The sequence below is a fragment of the Schistocerca cancellata genome, chromosome 9 (genome assembly GCF_023864275.1).
Source record: "Schistocerca cancellata isolate TAMUIC-IGC-003103 chromosome 9, iqSchCanc2.1, whole genome shotgun sequence".
Classification (NCBI taxonomy): Eukaryota; Metazoa; Arthropoda; class Insecta; order Orthoptera; family Acrididae; genus Schistocerca; species Schistocerca cancellata.
Window position 1 is genome coordinate 38,192,454 of NC_064634.1, and position 21,853 is coordinate 38,214,306.

Below are 21,853 nucleotides of genomic sequence, written 5' to 3' on the forward strand. Positions count from 1 at the left end.
GCCAAGTATGTAGTCTTTCGCCCCTACTGTTCAATCTGTACATCGAAGAAGCAATGACGGTAATAAAAGAAAGGTTCAGGAGTGGAATTAAAATTCAAGGTGAAAGGACATCAGTGATACGATTCGGTGATGACATTGCTATCCTGAGTGAAAGTGAAGATTTGCGTATTTGCTGAATGGAATGAACAGTCTAATGAGTACAGAATATGGATTGACAATAAATCGAATAAAGACAAAAGTAGTCAGAACTAGCAAAAATGACAACAGAGAGAATCTTAACATCAGGTTGACGGTCACGAAAATGATGAAGTTAAGGTATTCTGCTACCTAGGCAGTAAAATAACCAATGACGAACAGAGAAAGGAGGACATCCAAAGCAGACTAGCTCTGGCAAAAAGGGCATTCCTGGCCTAGGGAAGACTACAAACAATCATGTTAGAAAAGCATCCACAACTGAGCATTATACCAAGGTTGAAAATACAGCTTCAGTTGTAAATTTCTTTTATTATCACGACCAGTTTCGGGCTCTCATAAGTTCATCCTCAGGTGTCGCAACTGTGCTGTGGCCCCCGAGCGCCGCGATGGACGTGTACTAGGCGCGGTGTGCTATTTACGAGCGCAGAACAGGGTATGAGAGCCCGAAATCGGTCGTGACAGTAAAAGAAATTTGCAACTGAAGCAGTATTTTCAACCTCTGTTAGAGAAGTCTACTAAAATCAAATATCGGCGTTAAATTGAGGAAGAAATTTCTGAGAAAGTACGTCTGGAGAACAGCATTGTATGGTAGTGAAACTGTGGTAAAATTGGAACACAAGAGAATCGAAGCCTTTGAGATGTGGTGCTACACACGAATATTGAAAATTAGGTGGACTGATAAGGTAATGAATGAGGAGGTTCTACGCAGAATCGGAGAGGAAAGGAATATGTGGAAAACACTGATAAGGAGAAATGACAGGATGATAGGATATCTGTTAAGACATGAGGGAATGACTTCCATGGTGCTAGAGGGAGCTGTAGACAGCAAATACTGTAGAGAAAGACAGAGACTGGAATACGTCCAGCAAATAATTGACGACGTAGGTTGCAAGTGCTACTCTGAGGTGGAGAGGTTACACAGGAGAGGAATTCGTGGCGGGCCGCATCAAACCAGTCAGAAGACTGATGAAAAAAAAAAAACACATTTAATCTTTAACTGAATATAGTTCGGGGCGATTTTATTGGTCCTGCACTTTTTACTAACACTGATGTATTCAGTCATTTTAATTAGCTTAATCTTCGTACGCTGGAAACGAATAAGGTCTCCTAGTGCTTCGCTAAGCAAACTTTTGATAATTTTTCCATATTTTGGGGCCACAGTCGTATAAACTGTTTAAATTGAAGTTCTGCCAAAGGCTGTAATCATGATTGTCTAATAGAATAAACAGTTTACACAGTAAAATGGAAGATCTTTTATTTAAACAATTTAAATTTCCTTTCGCATTTGTTAGTAATCATGATTGTACAACAGAATAAACAGTTTATACAGTAAAATGGAAAATCTTTTATTCGAACAATTTAAATTTCCTTTCGTATTTGTTGATACAATCTGCTAGCAGCGTTAGCTCCTGCAGTGCCTATGTTCCTGTTGGAACTATGGGTTCAGCAACGCTCCACCGCTTCCTGTACTTTACTAAGAAAACCAGCCACATGCGTCTGTAGGCAGCCAATAGAAATCGTGCGAACAGAATCACGTGATATGCACAGATATACAGCCATCGCAGCAAGCGGAAGTTCGGGTTGGGTTGTTTGGGGAAGGAGACCAGACAACGAGGTCATCGATGTCATCGGATTAGGGAAGGACGGGGAAGGAATTCGGCCGTGACCTTTCAAAGGAACCATCCCAGCATTCGCCTGGAGCGATTTAGGGAAATCACGGAAAATCTGAATCAGGATGGCCGGACGCGGGATTGAACCGTAGTCCTCCCGAATGCGAGTCCAGTGTCTAACCACTGCGCCACCTCGCTCGGTACAAGCGGAAGTCGCTCGCTCCTTCTGGACTTGGCTTTCAGACTGGCAAGATGCGCCCCTCCTGCTTCTTGCCTTCTTTTGGACCTCAGCCAACCTCAACCGACCTGTGATGGTTCTCCATACAGTTGGCAGATTAGCATGCCCTCCATAGGGTGTGCTGCCTGCAGTATCGGAAATATATTTTTCCATTTTTAACTCTCGAATCTACTGTTATTATACCCTTATTGGCTCCCCACTTCATAGTCCGCCTAGGCACCTGAACAAAACTGGTGTCAGTAAAGTGGGATTTCCTCATTTTTCAGTCCGAAGGGAGGGACGCCGCTATTTTGTCATGGCAAATCGCCGTGAATTAACATGTCGCCACTAGCTGCACTGAACCAGTAAAGAGAGTCAGTCAGTTGTTGCCTTACTGAGATTTCAGCAGGCGCGCACCAGGGCATTCCTGCTATGAAACGCAATGTCACCTCAGACCATCAGTCCTGGACCTTCGACTTCCTCAATTATTTGGTCACCTCGAGAAAAGAAAATTTTTACTTCTTAGAAGTCCTATGTCAGAAACGGTCAATCTTTCTCATAAGAGACTCTGAGTTACAATATTTTCTAGGAATTAAGTACAGGGGAGCATAGAGAAAATTGTGACTCTTTGTTCAAAAGTTCTACTTTTTAGTCCGCTATACAAAGTATAAAGTGTTTTAAAGTGAAACGTACAGAAAATCTTTATTAATTACCGAAAAATAGGGGTGTGGCCAAAAGTCTTCTTATAGAGACTATGTATGGATACTCATAATTCTATAAGAGGTGATATACATGTCATATTATTATCTCTGTGAATATAACATTACAATCTCATCAGATAATTATCTGTACATTTAAATTATCGCTATTTCATAGTTTTACTAGACAAAAATGTACAAAAGAGCCAGTAAGTAGAAATTATGCAACACTTACAAACTGATTATGATTATTAATCTAATTGTAATCGCTAGGAGAAGTATGTAAAGAAATCTTGGAGATTAAGTCTTCTCAGTAAAGAAAGCTTCACTAACAATGCAATTAATCTGAGAGAGCAAGAGAAGACACCTCTGTGAATATTATTGGATGTCAATATTTAATAATAAACCTTAATACTACTTTTTAATAACTTATTCAACACATTGTGTACACAAATTTAACTGTATGAAAACATATATCTGTCTTAGGTACAGAGACAGTAAATTAAGCTGACAGTGCTTTCAGTCTAGTTCATTTTATGTTATTTCAAGCAACTACCACTAACTGCTTCTTGACAGAACAGCAGATAGTTTCAGTATATACACTGTGAACATGTAATGTCACGTATTAACACTCCGCAAGGGTGTCTAACTAAACTTCCACGACAGAAATGCATCAGCAGCGTACACCACTCCATTAACAAGGGATAGTATTCCTCCAATGATTACTTGAGTAACTTTGAAATAAGATCGGGTGTACGCATCCAGAATAAGTCCTCCAGTCGTCACAAATAATACACATGCAACCGCTGAAGAAATTAGGATCTGAAAAAGAAGAATTTTGTCAATTAATCCATATAGTATTTAAACAAAAAATTGGTACTTATTAACAATATAAGATGAGTCAAAACATTATGGATTACGATCTGCAAAATATCATGGAAATATATGGAAAGATTCTTTTTCTTTTTTATCATCAGTTTCATGCCATGCGTAGCACTTTGCAACATCATCAGTTATCTGCTATATTAGCAGGCCCTTTGACTCTCCATTTTCTGCGATCCATTGCTTCCTTCTTAAGGCTGCTGTATGTTGTACCGTCCATCATGTCATCCAGTATCTGGAATCTCTTCCTTCCTCGCTTCCTTTTCCCTTCTACATAACCTTCTAAAACTGTTTTTATCAGTCCGTCATTCTTTCTTAATATATGCCCCATCCAATTTCTTTTTCTTCTCTTTATTACATCTATTAACTGTCTTTTCTCTCCCACTCTTCTCAGTACCTCTTCATTTTTTACTCTGTCCATCCAACTTATTCTTTCCATCTTCCGCCATGTCCAGATCTCAAAAGCCTCCAGCCTTTCTCTGTCTTTTTTCCTCATAGTCCATGTTTCAGCGCCATATAGAAGAACACTCCATACAAGACATTTTATAAGTCTCTTTCTGAGTTCTCTGTCCAGACTGCTGCAGAAGATTCTCCTTTTCTTATAAGACGCCTCTTTTGCCATTGCTATCCTTGTTTTAATTTCTGTGGTGCACTTCCAGTCGGTGTCTATCCTGCTTCCAAGATACTAAAAATTTTGCACCTGTTCTAGTGTTTCTCCATTCAGCACAATTTTTATTTCCTTCTTTCCTCCTATTGCCAATACTTTTGTTTTAATTGTGTTAATTTTCATTCCATATTTTTTCCGTTAGTTGCAATGGTGTCCACCAAATCCTGTAATTCTTTTTCCCCTGTGGCTAGAAGGACCATGTCATCAGCAAATTTCAAGCACCCTACTCTTCTTCCTCCAATTTCTACTCCTTTGTCATCTAATGAGCATTGGTCAATCATATTTTCCAAGTACAGGTTGAAAAGAGTAGGTGATAAACAGCATCCTTGTCTTACTCCTTTCCCTAGTCTAATCCAGTTTGTACTTTCTCCTCTCACTTTAACTGAAACTTTTTGATTAAGGTATAATGAGTTTATAAGTCTTCTGGTTTTCCAGTCCACTCTCTTTTCCCTCATAATAGTCGCCAGCTTTTCCCAAACCATGTTGTCAAATGCCTTTTCTAAATCGATGAAGCACATACACTCCTGGAAATTGAAATAAGAACACCGTGAATTCATTGTCCCAGGAAGAGGAAACTTTATTGACACATTCCTGGGGTCAGATACATCACATGTTCACACTGACAGAACCACAGGCACATAGACACAGGCAACAGAGCATGCACAATGTCGGCACTAGTACAGTGTATATCCATCTTTCGCAGCAATGCAGGCTGCTATTCTCCCATGGAGACGATCGTAGAGAAGCTGGATGTAGTCCTGTGGAACGGCTTGCCATGCCATTTCCACCTGGCGCCTCAGTTGGACCAGCGTTCGTGCTGGACGTGCAGACCGCGTGAGACGACGCTACATCCAGTCCCAAACATGCTCAATGGGGGACAGATCCGGAGATCATGCTGGCCAGGGTAGTTGACTTACACCTTCTAGAGCACGTTGGGTGGCACGGGATACATGCAGACGTGCACTGTCCTGTTGGAACAGCAAGTTCCCTTGCCGGTCTAGGAATGGTAGAACGATGGGTTCGATGACGGTTTGGATGTACCGTGCACTATTCAGTGTCCCCTCGACGATCACCAGTGGTGTACGGCCAGTGTAGGAGATCGCTCCCCACACCATGATGCCGGGTGTTGGCCCTGTGTGCCTCGGTCGTATGCAGTCCTGATTGTGGCGCTCACCTGCACGGCGCCAAACACGCATACGACCATCATTGGCACCAAGGCAGAAGCGACTCTCATCGCTGAAGACGACACGTCTCCATTCGTCCCTCCATTCACGCCTGTCGCGACACCACTGGAGGCGGGCTGCACGATGTTGGGGCGTGAGCGGAAGACGGCCTAACGGTGTGCGGGACCGTAGCCCAGCTTCATGGAGACGGTTGCGAATGGTCCTCGCCGATACCCCAGGAGCAACAGTGTCCCTAATTTGCTGGGAAGTGGCGGTGCGGTCCCCTACGGCACTGCGTAGGATCCTACGGTCTTGGCGTGCATCCGTGCGTCGCTGCGGTCCGGTCCCAGGTCGACGGGCACGTGCACCTTCCGCTGACCACTGGCGACAACATCGATGTACTGTGGAGACCTCACGCCCCACGTGTTGAGCAATTCGGCGGTACGTCCACCCGGCCTCCCGCATGCCCACTATACGCCCTCGCTCAAAGTCCGTCAACTGCACATACGGTTCACGTCCACGCTGTCGCGGCATGCTACCAGTGTTAAAGACTGCGATGGAGCTCCGTATGCCACGACAAACTGGCTGACACTGACGGCGGCGATGCACAAATGCTGCGCAGCTAGCGCCATTCGACGGCCAACACCGCGGTTCCTGGTGTGTCCGCTGTGCCGTCCGTGTGATCATTGCTTGTACAGCCCTCTCGCAGTGTCCGGAGCAAGTATGGTGGGTCTGACACACCGGTGTCAATGTGTTCTTTTTTCCATTTCCAGGAGTGTATAATTCCTTCGTGTTGCACCGTTTTCTTGCCTTACACACGATTTCGAAGAGAGCAAAAGCCGACAAGTGCGAGAATTATCTCACAGGCCACTTAACATCTCATACACCCAAGTTGCTGATAATAATATACCGAAGGATGGAAAAGAAAACTGAGGGGCGATTACAAGAAGATAAGTCTGATTTTAGGAAAAGTAAAGGCACCAGAGAGACATTTCTGACGTTACGGTTGATAATGTGAAGAATGAAAAAAAAAATCATGACACTTTCAGAGGATTTGTCGACCTGAAAAAAGTGTCCAACAAGATAAAACGGTGCCAGATGTTCGAAATTCTGAGAAAAACTGGGGTGATATACTGTGCGTACAAGAACCAAGAGGGAATAATAAAATTAGAACGAAGTGCTCGCCGCTACTGTTCAATCTATACAATGAAAAAGCAAAGGCGGATATAAAAGAAAGGTGCAAGAGTGGGACAACAATTGAAGATGAAAAGATGTCAATGATAAGATACCCTGATGACGTTGCTATCCTCAGTGAAAATGGGGAACAATTACACGATCTGTTGAATGGAATGAACAATCTAATGAGTACAGAATATGGACTGAGAGTAAATCGAGGAAAGATGGAAGTAATGAGAATTAGCAGAAATTAGAACAGTGACGAACTTGACATCAGAACTGGGACAACCAAGCAGACGAAGATAAGGAATTTTGCAGCCTAAGTAGCATAATAAACCATGATGGATGGAGCAAAGAGGATGTAAAAGTTCTGCAAGGTCCGCAGGTGAGCTTGTGTGAAGTCTGGAAGGTAGGAGTCGAGATACTGGCAGAACTGGAGCTGTGAGAGCGGATTGTGAGTCGTGCGTGCTCGGGTAGCTCCGATGGTGGAGCACTTGTCCGCGAAAGGCAAAAGTCCCGAGTTCGAGGCCCGGTCCGGCACACAGTTTTAATTTGCCAGGAAGTTTCATATCAGCGCACACTCCGCAGCAGAGCGAAAATCTCATTCAGGACATAAAAGGCTGATTAGCACTGGGAAACTGAAGTCTATGAGTATCAAACATAGACCTTAATCTGAGGAAGAAATTTCTGTGAATGTACATTTGGAACGCAACAATGGGTGGTAGTGAAACGTATACTGTGCAAAAACCGGAACGGAAGAGAATTGAAGCGTCTGATATGTAGTGCTACCGAAGGATGTTGACTGTTAGGTGGACTGGGAGGTTCTGCGCAGAATCAATGAGGAAAGGAACATCAAGAAAACACTGATAAGAAAAAGAAACAGGATGACAGGACGCCTGTTAAGACGTCGGGGTGACTTCCGGGGAGCCACAGTGAGCCGTAGAGGGTAAAAACTGTAGACGAAGACAGAGATTGGAATACATACAGCATATAATTGAGCACGTATGTTGCAAAGTGACAACAGTAATGATTCCATTACCGAAAAAACAAGGAACCAAGAAATGCAGCGAGCACAGGACAATCAGCCTCATTTCACATGCAGCCAAAGTGATGTTAAGAATAATTAATAAAAGACCTGAAATAGTAATAGAGGAGACTCTCGGAGAGGAGCAGTTTGGCTTTAGACGGAATACGGGCACCAGAGAGGCAATAGGGCTCCTACGAATCTTGGGAGAAAGGTTTATTGAAAAAGGAAGAGACCTATATACACTCCTGGAAATGGAAAAAAGAACACATTGACACCGGTGTGTCAGACCCACCATACTTGCTCCGGACACTGCGAGAGGGCTGTACAAGCAATGATCACACGCACGGCACAGCGGACACACCAGGAACCGCGGTGTTGGCCGTCGAATGGCGCTAGCTGCGCAGCATTTGTGCACCGCCGCCGTCAGTGTCAGCCAGTTTGTCGTGGCATACGGAGCTCCATCGCAGTCTTTAACACTGGTAGCATGCCGCGACAGCGTGGACGTGAACCGTATGTGCAGCTGACGGACTTTGAGCGAGGGCGTATAGTGGGCATGCGGGAGGCCGGGTGGACGTACCGCCGAATTGCTCAACACGTGGGGCGTGAGGTCTCCACAGTACATCGATGTTGTCGCCAGTGGTCGGCGGAAGGTGCACGTGCCCGTCGACCTGGGACCGGACCGCAGCGACGCACGGATGCACGCCAAGACCGTAGGATCCTACGCAGTGCCGTAGGGGACCGCACCGCCACTTCCCAGCAAATTAGGGACACTGTTGCTCCTGGGGTATCGGCGAGGACCATTCGCAACCGTCTCCATGAAGCTGGGCTACGGTCCCGCACACCGTTAGGCCGTCTTCCGCTCACGCCCCAACATCGTGCAGCCCGCCTCCAGTGGTGTCGCGACAGGCGTGAATGGAGGGACGAATGGAGACGTGTCGTCTTCAGCGATGAGAGTCGCTTCTGCCTTGGTGCCAATGATGGTCGTATGCGTGTTTGGCGCCGTGCAGGTGAGCGCCACAATCAGGACTGCATACGACCGAGGCACACAGGGCCAACACCCGGCATCATGGTGTGGGGAACGATCTCCTACACTGGCCGTACACCACTGGTGATCGTCGAGGGGACACTGAATAGTGCACGGTACATCCAAACCGTCATCGAACCCATCGTTCTACCATTCCTAGACCGGCAAGGGAACGTGCTGTTCCAACAGGACAATGCACGTCCGCATGTATCCCGTGCCACCCAACGTGCTCTAGAAGGTGTAAGAGAACTACCCTGGCCAGCAAGATCTCCGGATCTGTACCCCATTGAGCATGTTTGGGATTGGATGAAGCGTCGTCTCACGCGGTCTGCACTTCCAGCACGAACGCTGGTCCAACTGAGGTGCCAGGTGGAAATGGTATGGCAAGCCGTTCCACAGGACTACATCTAGCATCTCTACGATCGTCTCCATGGGAGAATAGCAGCCTGCATTGCTGCGAAAGGTGGATATACACTGTACTAGTGCCGACATTGTGCATGCTCTGTTGCTTGTGTCTTTGTGCCTGTGGTTCTGTCAGTGTGATCATGTGATGTATCTGACCCCAGGAATGTGTCAATAAAGTTTCCACTTCCTGGGACAATGAATTCACGGTGTTCTTATTTCAATTTCCAGGAGTGTATTAATAGGATGGGAATCGGCATATCTAATGTATATGTACATACAAACAAATGATTACAATTTCAGAAGAAAATGGATTGTTTATTCAAGAGGAAGAGCCTCACAAACCAATAACGCTACAATCCACCTGTGGTACTTCGAAGCAGTTATTCGGCTTTTGGCTGACTGACAGTTGCTGAATGTCCTACTGAGGAAATATCGTGCTAAATTCGGTCTGCTTGGCGCGTTTCCCGGCTTGTCTTCATGCTTGCGAAAGCCTATCTTGGTCAGCAAGTTTGCTGGATCTCTCTCCAACGGAGAACGTTTGGACCATTACGGGCAGCTCCCTCCAATCAGCTTGGGATTTTGACGATCAAACGCAACAGTTGGCAGGATTTGGCACGATATCCCTCAAGGCTATATCCAACAACTCTGTCAATCAATGACTAGCTTATTTACTGTTTGATAAGGACCAGAGGAGGGCTAACGTGGTATGGACTTGCTCAGTTTGTGAACCTCTTTCTTCTGAATACATGTTCCAGTTTCATGAAATTTAATCATTTATTTGTCTGTACGTATACATCACATCACCTGATTTCGGATCCTTTCGGATAATTCATTCGTGGTGCGTCGTTTCTGTCTTTTCTCTTAAAGCGTATTGTTCCCAAAGTTTGTTGGTATACCGACAGATTCATACTTTCTACACAGGAATGTGAATACGTTCAGTGTACTCTTTCCACATACCCTTTCATTTGTATGCATTTAATAGTGGGTTTCTCATTGCATTCTTAATGTTACGACTCTTGCTTTTAATTTCATCGAAGGTTGTTTAGACTTTTCTGTATGCTGAATCAATCCTTCCGACAATAGTTCCTATTTCGATTTCTTCACATTTCTCATGTGGCCATTTCGTCTGAGTTTCCTTGCACCTTCTACTTGTTTCATTGTACTTCTGTATTCCTGAATTTCCCTGCACTTTTTTCACTACCTTCTTTCATCTATCAACTGCAGTATTTCTTCTGCTAGCTACAGCCTCTTCGCAATTTCGCAGTTATCTTCTTTCCGCCCATGTTTTTCATTCCAACTTCAACGATTCTTAAACTGAGTATTAGCTACTACTAATTGAAATTTATAGCAGAATTCAATTATTCCTTGTCTTTCCTTCTACCAAGCCTATATGCTCCCGTGACCCCTTTTTCTATTCCTCCTCTACGAATGTGGCCACACTCGTTTCGTATTATCAGGTGCGTATAATATGCACAGTAGATCAGAAACAAACAGATTTAGAAGATATTTTCAGGCTAACTGTTCCTAGAAACGACATTCAGTCCTGGAATGTGTACAATAATATTTTCTGATTCAGCTTGAGTACATGGTTTTCATTTCTACGCGGTTTCCAATTAGTTTTTTTTCCCAAGTACGACGTTAGTTGGGATCTGGGGTTTGGATTTCATTGTCTGCAGACAGTCGACATGAACATAAATCGGATTCACATTCATGGTTACTTGAGATAAAATCACTTAATTCAGCAACAGTTTCATCTTCTGAATCGCGTAAGCGGAAATCATTGAGTGCTAATTTCACCTGCAGGAAAGGTACTGGCGAAGACATGTTGTAGTACAATATTATTGCCATCTATCAAGCCATGTAATAAGACTGAAAGTTAAGGGGGGGTACGACTTCAAACGGGCCGAGCAGGAGAGGCACCACAGGACATTTTAATTTCCACTGTCTATACTTTACAAATAAATACATAAAACTTTGTCAGTATGACCAGGAAGGATTCACACTCATAGCAGTGGAAGTTCGGAAACATAACGAAATTTTTTTTTTTACATGTGAAATATCATCATTTTTTTTCACTTAGTAATGTCTGCATTTCTTGCTATAGGTACATTTTTCTTCATAAGTAAGAGAGATTCTTCGATGAATTTTGCAAAACATACAAACCATATTTAAAGGTGTATGAAACTCTAGGATTTTCAAAATGTATTAAAAACTGTGGTAAAAATTGAGGTAATTAAGTATAAAATTTGTGTTTTCTCGAAACATGAAGTTTAAAATATAACAGCTCATTCGTTTTTTCATAAATTAAATAAATTCTAGAGTTTCATACACCTGTAAGTATGGTATGTATGCTGTGCAAAATGCATCGAAGAATCTCTCTAACATATGAAGAAAAGTGTACCTATAGCAACAAATGCTGCCATTAGCAAGTGAAAAAGATGATGAAATTTGACACGGAAAAAGAATTATTTCGTTATGATTTCGAACTTCCACTGCAATGAGTGTGAATCCTGAACCCTTCCTGGTGATGCTGACAAAGTTTTATGAATTTATTTGTAAAAGTATACACACTGGTTATTGAAATGTCCTGTGATGCCTCTCCTGCTCCAAGTCGGCCCGTTTGACGTCCTACCCCCCTTAATGGCAACTTTTATGAAGAAGAAGGAAAAAAAAAGATTTTGTAAACTGACTGGGATTTGACCTTAAAGGCGGTAGGAAAAAAAACTACAGTGTTGGACTGGTAGGGACCAGATGGAAAAAAAAATGCTTCCAATATTTCGTGCTGAAACAGTAACAATGTACATCGCACTCTCGAGTATTCAAACAGTAACGGTAACTGAGATTGCAGTTAGTTCCAAAACAACCATTTAATGCGCAACATAACTTACTGTGGCATCCCTCGGACCCTGCTAGCACGGTTACGGTTTAAAGAGCTGTCTACAACAGGTACCTTGTATAACTCCTATTACGATTTTCTAATAATGTGCACTCTACATTTACCCCCAATGAAGAATTTCGTAGGTATATTATACTGTTAGACATTAGCGAATGAAAATCTTTCAACTTCTATTGAGACATGGGAACGTCAGCTGATTCTCATATTCCGCTGATGCGTAGAATAACAATTCATTCCCATTATTTCGAAATTAATTCCAAACCACTGTATTTGATCACGTTTATTTATTACGATGGCTTCATTTTTAGGCACATCCGGTGACGGTTTGCTTACCACACACTCGCGGAGTGTATGTCTGCGTCATCATGGAACACTATAGCTTTAAGCTCCACCATAACTGGCAACATCAGACAAAATGCGACGTCAAAGACTGATTATTATGGATAGTAATATAAAAAATATACATGTGCTCAGGTGTAGCTCCAACTTAACTGGCAACATTGCCAGCATGTTAACAGTTAAGTTGGATCCACATGTATATGTGGACGTTTAATGTTCCCACCGTTCCGAAAAGTGTCCGACTAAAGTTTTGTAGAATTTGTTCAGAAAAGACAACACAAGCTTGTGGAGAAACAGGTAGTGCGAGAACAAGTGAACGGTTTCCTGATTGTAAGATCACTTCCTACACGAGCACTGAAAATAAATCTTTTTGTATCGGAAATTATACGTTTTCTTTTAGTTACTATTACATATGATAAATATTAGCAATGCATTCAGTACATTTCGAAATAAGTCTTTAAGCGCACTTGCTTATAATATGCTCCTCAGCTTAAGTAATGCACACAAACCATATCACTAATATGTAAAAAATGAAATATATGTCCACATTTCTAAAAGTCAGAAGTTTCTAAGTATTTGGACATCAAAGTGGTAAGTGAGTGATCATAAGATTTTAACAAACGAGTGTATATGCAGAGGCAGTATGCCTGTAGATATGTTTAATTCACACGCTTAGCAGTAGAAGAAACAAAATCATGTAACTTATGGTCTAACCAAAGATAAAAGGTTTTTCAGCAAACTCACCAGTTTGGTGTGTATAGGACATTCGAGTACATAGCCGATGATGATTAGAGCACCTAGTATGATGTAACATACTATGGTCCCATCGACAACCGCTAAACGCACGAAAATGTCAGGAGATCCAGCAACTGCCTGACCAGATGTGAGACCAGCTATGATAATGGATAAGACCTGAAAAGCAATGGTAGACATATCTTAGTGCGCAAAAGATCTAGAACACACAGAAAAATTGTGCGGGATGGCGTTTATTCCAAATTAGTTCTGATACAAAGTTTCCTTGTCCTTGGCCACAACAATGTCAATATGCAGTAGATTGACTCACGTGTTTACAGTATGAATCACGCAAAATATATTATTTTTTGCAGTAGGAAGTACCTCAAAGTCCAATATATATTACACACTTTGTACCTAAATATATAATAAAACATCCAGAAGTGGAGACACACAGAATTGGCAAAAATACGGAGTCAGCCATAGTAGAATTCACAAAAGTTGTACTTGATGCTCTTGATAAAGATGAATGTGCCACAGGCATATTTCTGGATCTTTCTAAGGCGTTTGATATAGTCGACCACATGATTCTATTAAATAAATTATAAGCATTAGGAATAAGAGGGGTAGCTAATGACTGGTTTCGGTCATACCTAGGAGATAGCCTAAAAAGAGTAGAGATAAAACATACTTCAAATAGATCTAAACATTTAGTAAAGCACATATCAGAACCAAAATACATTATTATAGGGTTTCCGCAAGGTAGCATATTAGGCCCAATACTATTCCTTGTGTACATCAATGACTTTTCCAGTAGTGTTACTCATGCTGAAAAAATTGTCTTCGCTGATGACAGCAATATTATAGTCACTCAGAAAACAAGAGAACTCCTTGCTGAGAAAGCAGATGAAACCCTCAAGGATGTTTACAATTGGTGAATAAGCAATAAAGTGACATTGAACATAAAGAAAATTAATGCCATGAATTTCAGTTTGAAGAGGAAAAATGACAATGTTAAATGTAGATGACACCTCTATAGACCATGTAAGATATGCAAAATTTCTAGGAATGAATGAGGTGGTGTGAATACACAAAGCTACTTGCAAACGATGTCATCAGCCTGTTATGCCCTTAGAATCCTGTCATCAGTGTGTAACATGCAATGTATTTTAGTTACATATTATTCATATGTACACTCAATTCTCAGCTATGGCATTCTTTTTTGGGGAACAAAGGCACAAAATATGAACACAATTTTCAAACTCCAGAACAGAGCCATAAGAATAATCACCAAAAATACTAGTCGAGCTCATTGTAAAGATCTGTTAAAAACAATGGGAATTTTAGCAGCTCCATGTGAATACAATTACCAGTCAGTTGTAAACATAAAAAATAACATAGGTATTTACTACACAAACAGCTCTGTCCATAACCATGCAACAAGAGAAAGACTCAACTTACATTTACCATTAAAAAATAAACCTAAATCTCAGAACAGCATTTTCTACCAAGGAATAAAACTGTAAAATAAATTCCCAAAAGAGATTAAAGAAATTGCAAAAATACACTTATATAAATAGGCAGCTAAAATACCTGTTATGCAATAATTTTATACACTGAAGGATAATTTAAATAAAACAGAGTAGGGGTTGATAAAAGAAATTATAAAAATAAATAATAATAATAATGATTATAAAACATCCAGCATTCCACATAACACCTTCACTTTATGTTTTTTCCTTCTTTTTTCCTTTGTAGAAAGACTCTCCCCTCAAGCTATGCATAACACTATACTAACACATCTTCCTCTTTCTGAGCTCAACATCTCACACATTATGGAGGGATGCTAACTCAGTTTTTCAGGATAGCAAATGGGAAGTTGCGGTACAGAAAGTGGCCCGGGGATCACCAGTGTGTGTGTGTGTGTGTGTGTGTGTGTGTGTGTGTGTGTGTGTGTGTGTGTAGTGGGTGAAGTGTTATGAAACAATGTGTGTGTAGTGTGCGCAGTGACTGATAGTGAGATATGAGTGAACAGGCGGCATTACATTATTTAATAAGTTATTTGTAAAAGAAGTATTGTATACCGGGAGTAAAATCTAATGATTGTCTCTAACTAGAAGTCTGTAAATATATGTGTATACTAATTAGATTATTTTAAATTGGTCTAAACTTATAAGTACTTTGACATGTTCTATATCCTTGTAAAAGAGATCTACGGATGAATAAAGCTACTACCAATACTACTACTACAACTACTACTACAACTACTACTAGTAGTAGCAGTAGTAGTTGAACAGTTAAACCATTCACTGGAAAATATAAATGAAGCTGTGTCGTGCATTACATCATTAACTGATTCCTATAGATCATACCGTGAAGAAAATATTACACATATGTGTAAGGAGTTACGCAATGCATTAACTGTGAAAAGTACCTGTTAGAAGCTTCTTTTCAGGCTTTATAAACGATGCTCAATCTGGTATGTTAGTCCATATAAAGACTTTGATCTGAGCTACTAGTCTGAAAAAAAAAGTGCTGGTTTAACAGTTCAAATTGCTATTTCGTATCTTACTACTCGCCTAGATATCTTTGTGATTCTTCAGCTTCTCCCAGTCTAATTCATGACGAAATAGTTTATGGGTGAACGTCCGGATGTGTGTGTCCAACTGACACAATATTTCGGCAAACGATCTCGTTGCCATCATCAGATGCGCTGACGAACAGTTCAGAATGACATCCGCCAACTCGCCCGTGAATATGTAGCTACCGAAATGGTCTAACAACGGTAGTCCATGAAAGACTATGTGTTTAAGTATCTTGTTGGTATAGGGGTTTGAGTTATTGGACGTGCTTGTTCAGATGATTCGTGGAGGCCTTGGAAAACGTAACGTGGCTTTCTGATTTAGATAATATTCATACTCCAGAATGAAATTTTCACTCTGCAGCGGAGTATGCGCTGATACGAAACTTCTTGGCAGATTAAAACTGAGTGCGGCACCGAGACTCGAACTCGGAAACTTTGCCTTTCGTGGGCAAGTGCTATACCGTCTGAGCAACACAAGCCCGACTCACCGCTTCTCTTCACAGCTTTACTTCCTTAATATTCACGCCGTTTACTGTTCATGGGTAAATGCTTTTTCAGATTAGTTGCATTGCCAACATCATAGTTTCATTGCATAACAGAGAGTGAAAGTATATATGCTAAGAACATTGTAATTAAACCCAGTGATAATTAATTCTAATATCGAAAAGGGCCGAACTGGTTTGTCTCCATGTGTTACCTCAATTATAGTTTATCACCAAACTGGAAAAATATAGTAGCGGTGTTCCCTGTAACATTCGTTTTGCGTTCTGATTGGCTCACAGTACCACGTTTTTGTTTACTTGTAACTGAATAATATAAATGTTTCTTACATAAAGATTAAAATTGTTTGTCGTGAGCACTGTCAGGTATCGTTTGATTTTGTGCCCTTGATTAATATGTCTCTGTCATCAGCATAATTTCCAGTTTTTTAACAATAATTTGAAATAGTAATGTGGGTCGTGTACGTAGTTTTTATTTCAATCTAGAATCGTACCTTGTAGCATATAGCGTATTATGTTCTCTCATTTTAGGTTTAGTCGTTATTCTCGGAGTGTAGTTTGTCTAAGCGTTTCTCCGATTCGTGTTGCAATTAGATGATAGTGAAAAGGTTGAAAAGTTGTACTGGCTGCTTGGCATTACAGGTGGCAAATTCCAGGAAAGCTATGCAAAAACTAGTGATTGCACCTGCAAATGACATTTAGCTGCGTGTGTTGAAATAATGCTGTTTGTTTATTAATTTATTTATATCCCCCGAATCTTACATCCGGAAGTATCACAAGCATATATACTGATATGAATTCGGATGACCTGCTTTTCGTGAGCCCTCGACTTGACCGTAAGCCTATCTGAACAGGTCTTCACGCCTGGCTCAAACATTAGTTCTCACTAATGTCTCCGCTTACGTATAAAGCTAGCCATTAAATTACAGCAACAGGAGGGATAGCACACAACGAAATTTTACTATTTACAGCGCCCTCACACATCGTTACATCTACATCTACATCTATACTCCGCGAGCCACCTTACGGTGTGTGGCGGAGGGTACTTATTGTACCACTATCTGATCCCCCCTTCCCTGTTCCATTCACGATTTGTGCGTGGGAAGAACGACTGCTTGTAAGTCTCCGTATTTGCTCTAATTTCTCGGATCTTTTCGTTGTGATCATTACGCGAGATATATGTGGGCGGTAGTAATATGTTGCCCATCTCTTCCCGGAATGTGCTCTCTCGTAATTTCGATAATAAACCTCTCCGTATTGCGTAACGCCTTTCTTGAAGTGTCCGCCACTGGAGCTTGTTCAGCATCTCCGTAACGCTCTCGCGCTGACTAAATGTCCCCATGACGAATCGCGCTGCTTTTCGCTGGATCATGTCTATCTCTTCTATTAATCCAACCTGGTAAGGGTCCCATACTGATGAGCAATACTCAAGAATCGGACGAACAAGCGTTTTGTAAGCTACTTCTTTCGTCGATGAGTCACATTTTCTTAGAATTCTTCCTATGAATCTCAACCTGGCGCCTGCTTTTCCCACTATTTGTTTTAAGTGATCATTCCACTTCAGATCGCTCCGGATAGTAACTCCTAAGTATTTTACGGTCGTTGCCGCTTCCTATGATTTACCACCTATGGCATAATCGTACTGGAATGGATTTCTGCCCCTATGTATGCGCATTATATTACATTTATCTACGTTTAGGGAAAGCTGCCAGCTGTCGCACCATGCATTAATCCTCTGCAGATCTTCCTGGAGTACGTACGAGTCTTCTGATGTTGCTACTTTCTTGTAGACAACCGTGTCATCTGCAAATAGCCTCACGGAGCTACCGATGTTGTCAACTAAGTCATTTATGTATATTGTAAACAATAAAGGTCCTATCACGCTTCCTTGCGGTACTCCCGAAATTACCTCTACATCTGCAGATTTTGAACCGTTAAGAATGACATGTTGTGTTCTTTCTTCTAGGAAATCCTGAATCCAATCACAAACCTGGTCCGATATTCCGTAAGCTCGTATTTTTTTCACTAAACGTAAGTGCGGAACCGTATCAAATGCCTTCCTGAAGTCCAGGAATACGGCATCAATCTGCTCGCCAGTGTCTACGGCACTGTGAATTTCTTGGGCAAATAGGGCGAGCTGAGTTTCACATGATCTCTGTTTGCGGAATCCATGTTGGTTATGATGAAGGAGATTTGTATTATCTAAGAACGTCATAATACGAGAACACAAAACATGTTCCATTATAATACGAGAACACAAAACATGTTCCATTATTCTACAACAGATTGACGTAAGCGAAATAGGCCTATAATTATTCGCATCTGATTTATGACCCTTCTTGAAAATGGGAACGACCTGCGCTTTCTTCCAGTCGCTAGGTATTTTACGTTCTTCCAGTGATCTACGATAAATTGCTGATAGAAAGGGGGCAAGTTCTTTAGCATAATCACTGTAGAATCTTAAGGGTATCTCGTCTGGTCCGGATGCTTTTCCGCTACTAAGTGATAGCAGTTGTTTTTCAATTCCGATATCGTTTATTTCAATATTTTCCATTTTGGCGTCCGTGCGACGGCTGAAGTCAGGGACCGTGTTACGATTTTCCGCAGTGAAACAGTTTCGGAACACTGAATTCAGTATTTCTGCCTTTCTTCGGTCGTCCTCTGTTTCGGTGCCATCGTGGTCAACGACTGACTGAATAGGGGATTTAGATCCGCTTACCGATTTTACATATGACCAAAACTTTTTAGGGTTCTTGTTTAGATTGTTTGCCAATGTTTTATGTTCGAATTCGTTGAATGCTTCTCTCATTGCTCTCTTTACGCTCTTTTTCGCTTCGTTCAGCTTTTCCTTATCAGCTATGATTCGACTACTCTTAAACCTATGATGAAGCTTTCTTTGTTTCCGTAGTACCTTTCGTACATGATTGTTATACCACGGTGGATCTTTCCCCTCGCTTTGGACCGTAGTCGGTACGAACTTATCTAAGGCGTACTGGACGATGTTTCTGAATTTTTTCCATTTTTGTTCCACATCCTCTTCCTCAGAAATGAACGTTTGATGGTGGTCACTCAGATATTCTGCGATTTGTGCCCTATCACTCTTGTTAAGCAAATATATTTTCCTTCCTTTCTTGGCATTTCTTATTACACTTGTAGTCATTGATGCAACCACTGACTTATGATCACTGATACCCTCTTCTACATTCACGGAGTCGAAAAGTTCCGGTCTATTTGTTGCTATGAGGTCTAAAACGTTAGCTTCACGAGTTGGTTCTCTAACTATCTGCTCGAAGTAATTCTCGGACAAGGCAGTCAGGATAATGTCACAAGAGTCTCTGTCCCTGGCTCCAGTTCTGATTGTGTGACTATCCCATTCTATACCTGGTAGATTGAAGTCTCCCCCTATTACAATAGTATGATCACGAAACTTCTTCACGACGTTCTGCAGGTTCTCTCTGAGGCGCTCAACTACTACGGTTGCTGATGCAGGTGGTCTATAGAAGCATCCGACTATCATATCTGACCCACCTTTGATACTTAGCTTAACCCAGATTATTTCACATTCGCATTCGCTAATAACTTCACTGGATATTATTGAATTCTTTACTGCTATAAATACTCCTCCACCATTGGCGTTTATCCTATCCTTGCGGTATATATTCCATTCTGTGTCTAGGATTTCGTTACTGTTCACTTCCGGTTTTAACCAACTTTCCGTTCCTAATACTATATGCGCACTATTTCCTTCAATAAGAGATACTAATTCAGGAACCTTGCCCTGGATACTCCTGCAGTTTACCAATATTACGTTAACTTTTCCTGTTTTTGGTCTCTGAGGACGGACGTTCTTTATCAACGATGATAATGTCCTCTCTGGTAAGCCGTCGGGTATTTTATCGTTTCGCCCAAGGGGGGGTCCCTCTAACCTAAAAAACCCCCGTGTGCACGCCACACGTACTCTACACCGGAAGCAGCTACTAGGGTAGCATAGTGCAGTGTAGTTAGTAGCAAGCATCCGCTTCAGTGCTGCTTCAGACTTGCTCTGGTTATGGGTAACGTTACTGCTCTTTTGAGTGTCGAACTAAAACACTTGTACAGACAAGACATAACCATTTGCCTAGTGTGTGCTCATATGCGCTTTCCATAACTGAAACATGCACTTCAAGGATCTTTTACCTCGACCTCCCAGGGATCGCTTCCTGCAGTTTGTCATCATCTAGTAAAATAGCCCTGTATAAAGGAGTCCTGTGAACGTCCGGGTTTAAATCCATGAACGGCGTTATTACTTTAGGTACTTTGTGGGTTGCATAAATCGCTTTTGGTGGGCTGTTTCCTTTAAATTTGCAGAATCTTATCAGTTTATTATTTCTGATGCTATAAATAAACGTCCATTGGATATAACAGAAATTTAGTGAAACATACCTGGGTGAAGATATTCATACGGGGTGTGGACTAAAATAGGGGAACACCAACAACATATTATATAACCATTTCTAATATGGTATAGCAGTCCAGTTAACATTCAAGGCAGTCTTCAGTCGTACAGGAATTGATAAATACAGTTCCTGTGTCGTTTTCAAGCGCATACACCATCGTTCCTGCAAAATAGTGGGAAGTGCAGGTAAGGCTGATCGAGGTCTACAAAGTAGACCAAAGACACTCAAGGCCAGTAAGATCTGATGATTGTAGTGTCCAGGGGAAACGCAACAGTTAATCCTCGTGCTTACAAAACCAATCCTGAATGATGAGTGCTATACGAGCAGGGGCGCTGTTTTCTTGAGAAAAAGCATCGTCGTTGGGGAACGAACATTATACCATGGGGGGGGGGGGGGGACCTGATCACCCAAAGTCGTCACAAAAACCTTGGCAGTATTACGACCTTGCAGAATAACCGTGGGGCCCGTGGATGGTTCAATGTCTCTGAGCACTATGCGACTTAACTTCTGAGGTCATCAGTCGCCTAGAACTTAGAACTAACTAAACCTAACTAACCTAAGGACATCACACACATCCATGCCCGAGGCAGGATTCGAACCTGCGACCGTGGCGGTCAGGCGGTTCCAGACTGAAGCGCCTTTAACCGCACGGCCACACCGGCCGGCGGGCCCCGTGGAATACCGCGATATGGTTGCTCGAGTCATCACAGAACCTACACCATCTTTCAGTTTTGGGACGTAAACTCGGCCAGAAGTCAGTAACAGTGTGAAACAAGACTCATCTGACCAAATGACTTTCTTCCATAGCTCCATGGTCCAGATTGTATGGAAACATGTTTTCCTATGCCCTGCTATTTCTAGCCTATGGAGCTCCGTTGGTGTTGCTTTGGTACTGACAGGGATCACGACTGCTACATTCAGTTCGGAAGAGAGTTTTGCAGCGATAGTCTTCTTGTCTTTCGTGTCAATCGTCTTCAATGACGGTCAGTCACTATCATTTATTCAGTACACAATTTCTTACGCTCTGTGACATTGATGATGATTTCATTCTTGCCCTGTATGCGGTACAAGTCATGGATACGCCGCCTCTTAGAATACCACACACTTCTGTGACGCTACAACACAGTCCTTGCTATGAATTTTTCTCGCTTACTTAACACATGAAACTGTTGGTATACGATGTATCGTCTAGTGTAAACATGTATTGTAAATACTATGTTTAAATTATGTAATATTTAACACTGGCAAGTCAGGGCATATTTCGTTAACGTTGAAGTCAGAGAGATTGTTTTGTCGCGCCTC

At 41.9% G+C, this 21,853-nt stretch overlaps 1 protein-coding gene across 1 annotated transcript in view; it reads right to left on the bottom strand.

Moving 5' to 3' along the window:
* Window positions 1-2,761: 2,761 nt before the first annotated feature.
* Window positions 2,762-21,853, bottom strand: part of LOC126100918 (uncharacterized) — a 62,766-nt gene continuing 43,674 nt past the window's right edge. The window contains exons 3-4 of the mRNA XM_049911583.1: window positions 13,044-13,211; window positions 2,762-3,542 (exon numbers count right to left, since the gene is read on the bottom strand). Of these exons, the coding sequence (XP_049767540.1) occupies window positions 3,366-3,542; window positions 13,044-13,211 (345 nt within the window). The 3' untranslated portion in view covers window positions 2,762-3,365. The remainder of the gene's footprint in view (window positions 3,543-13,043; window positions 13,212-21,853) is intronic.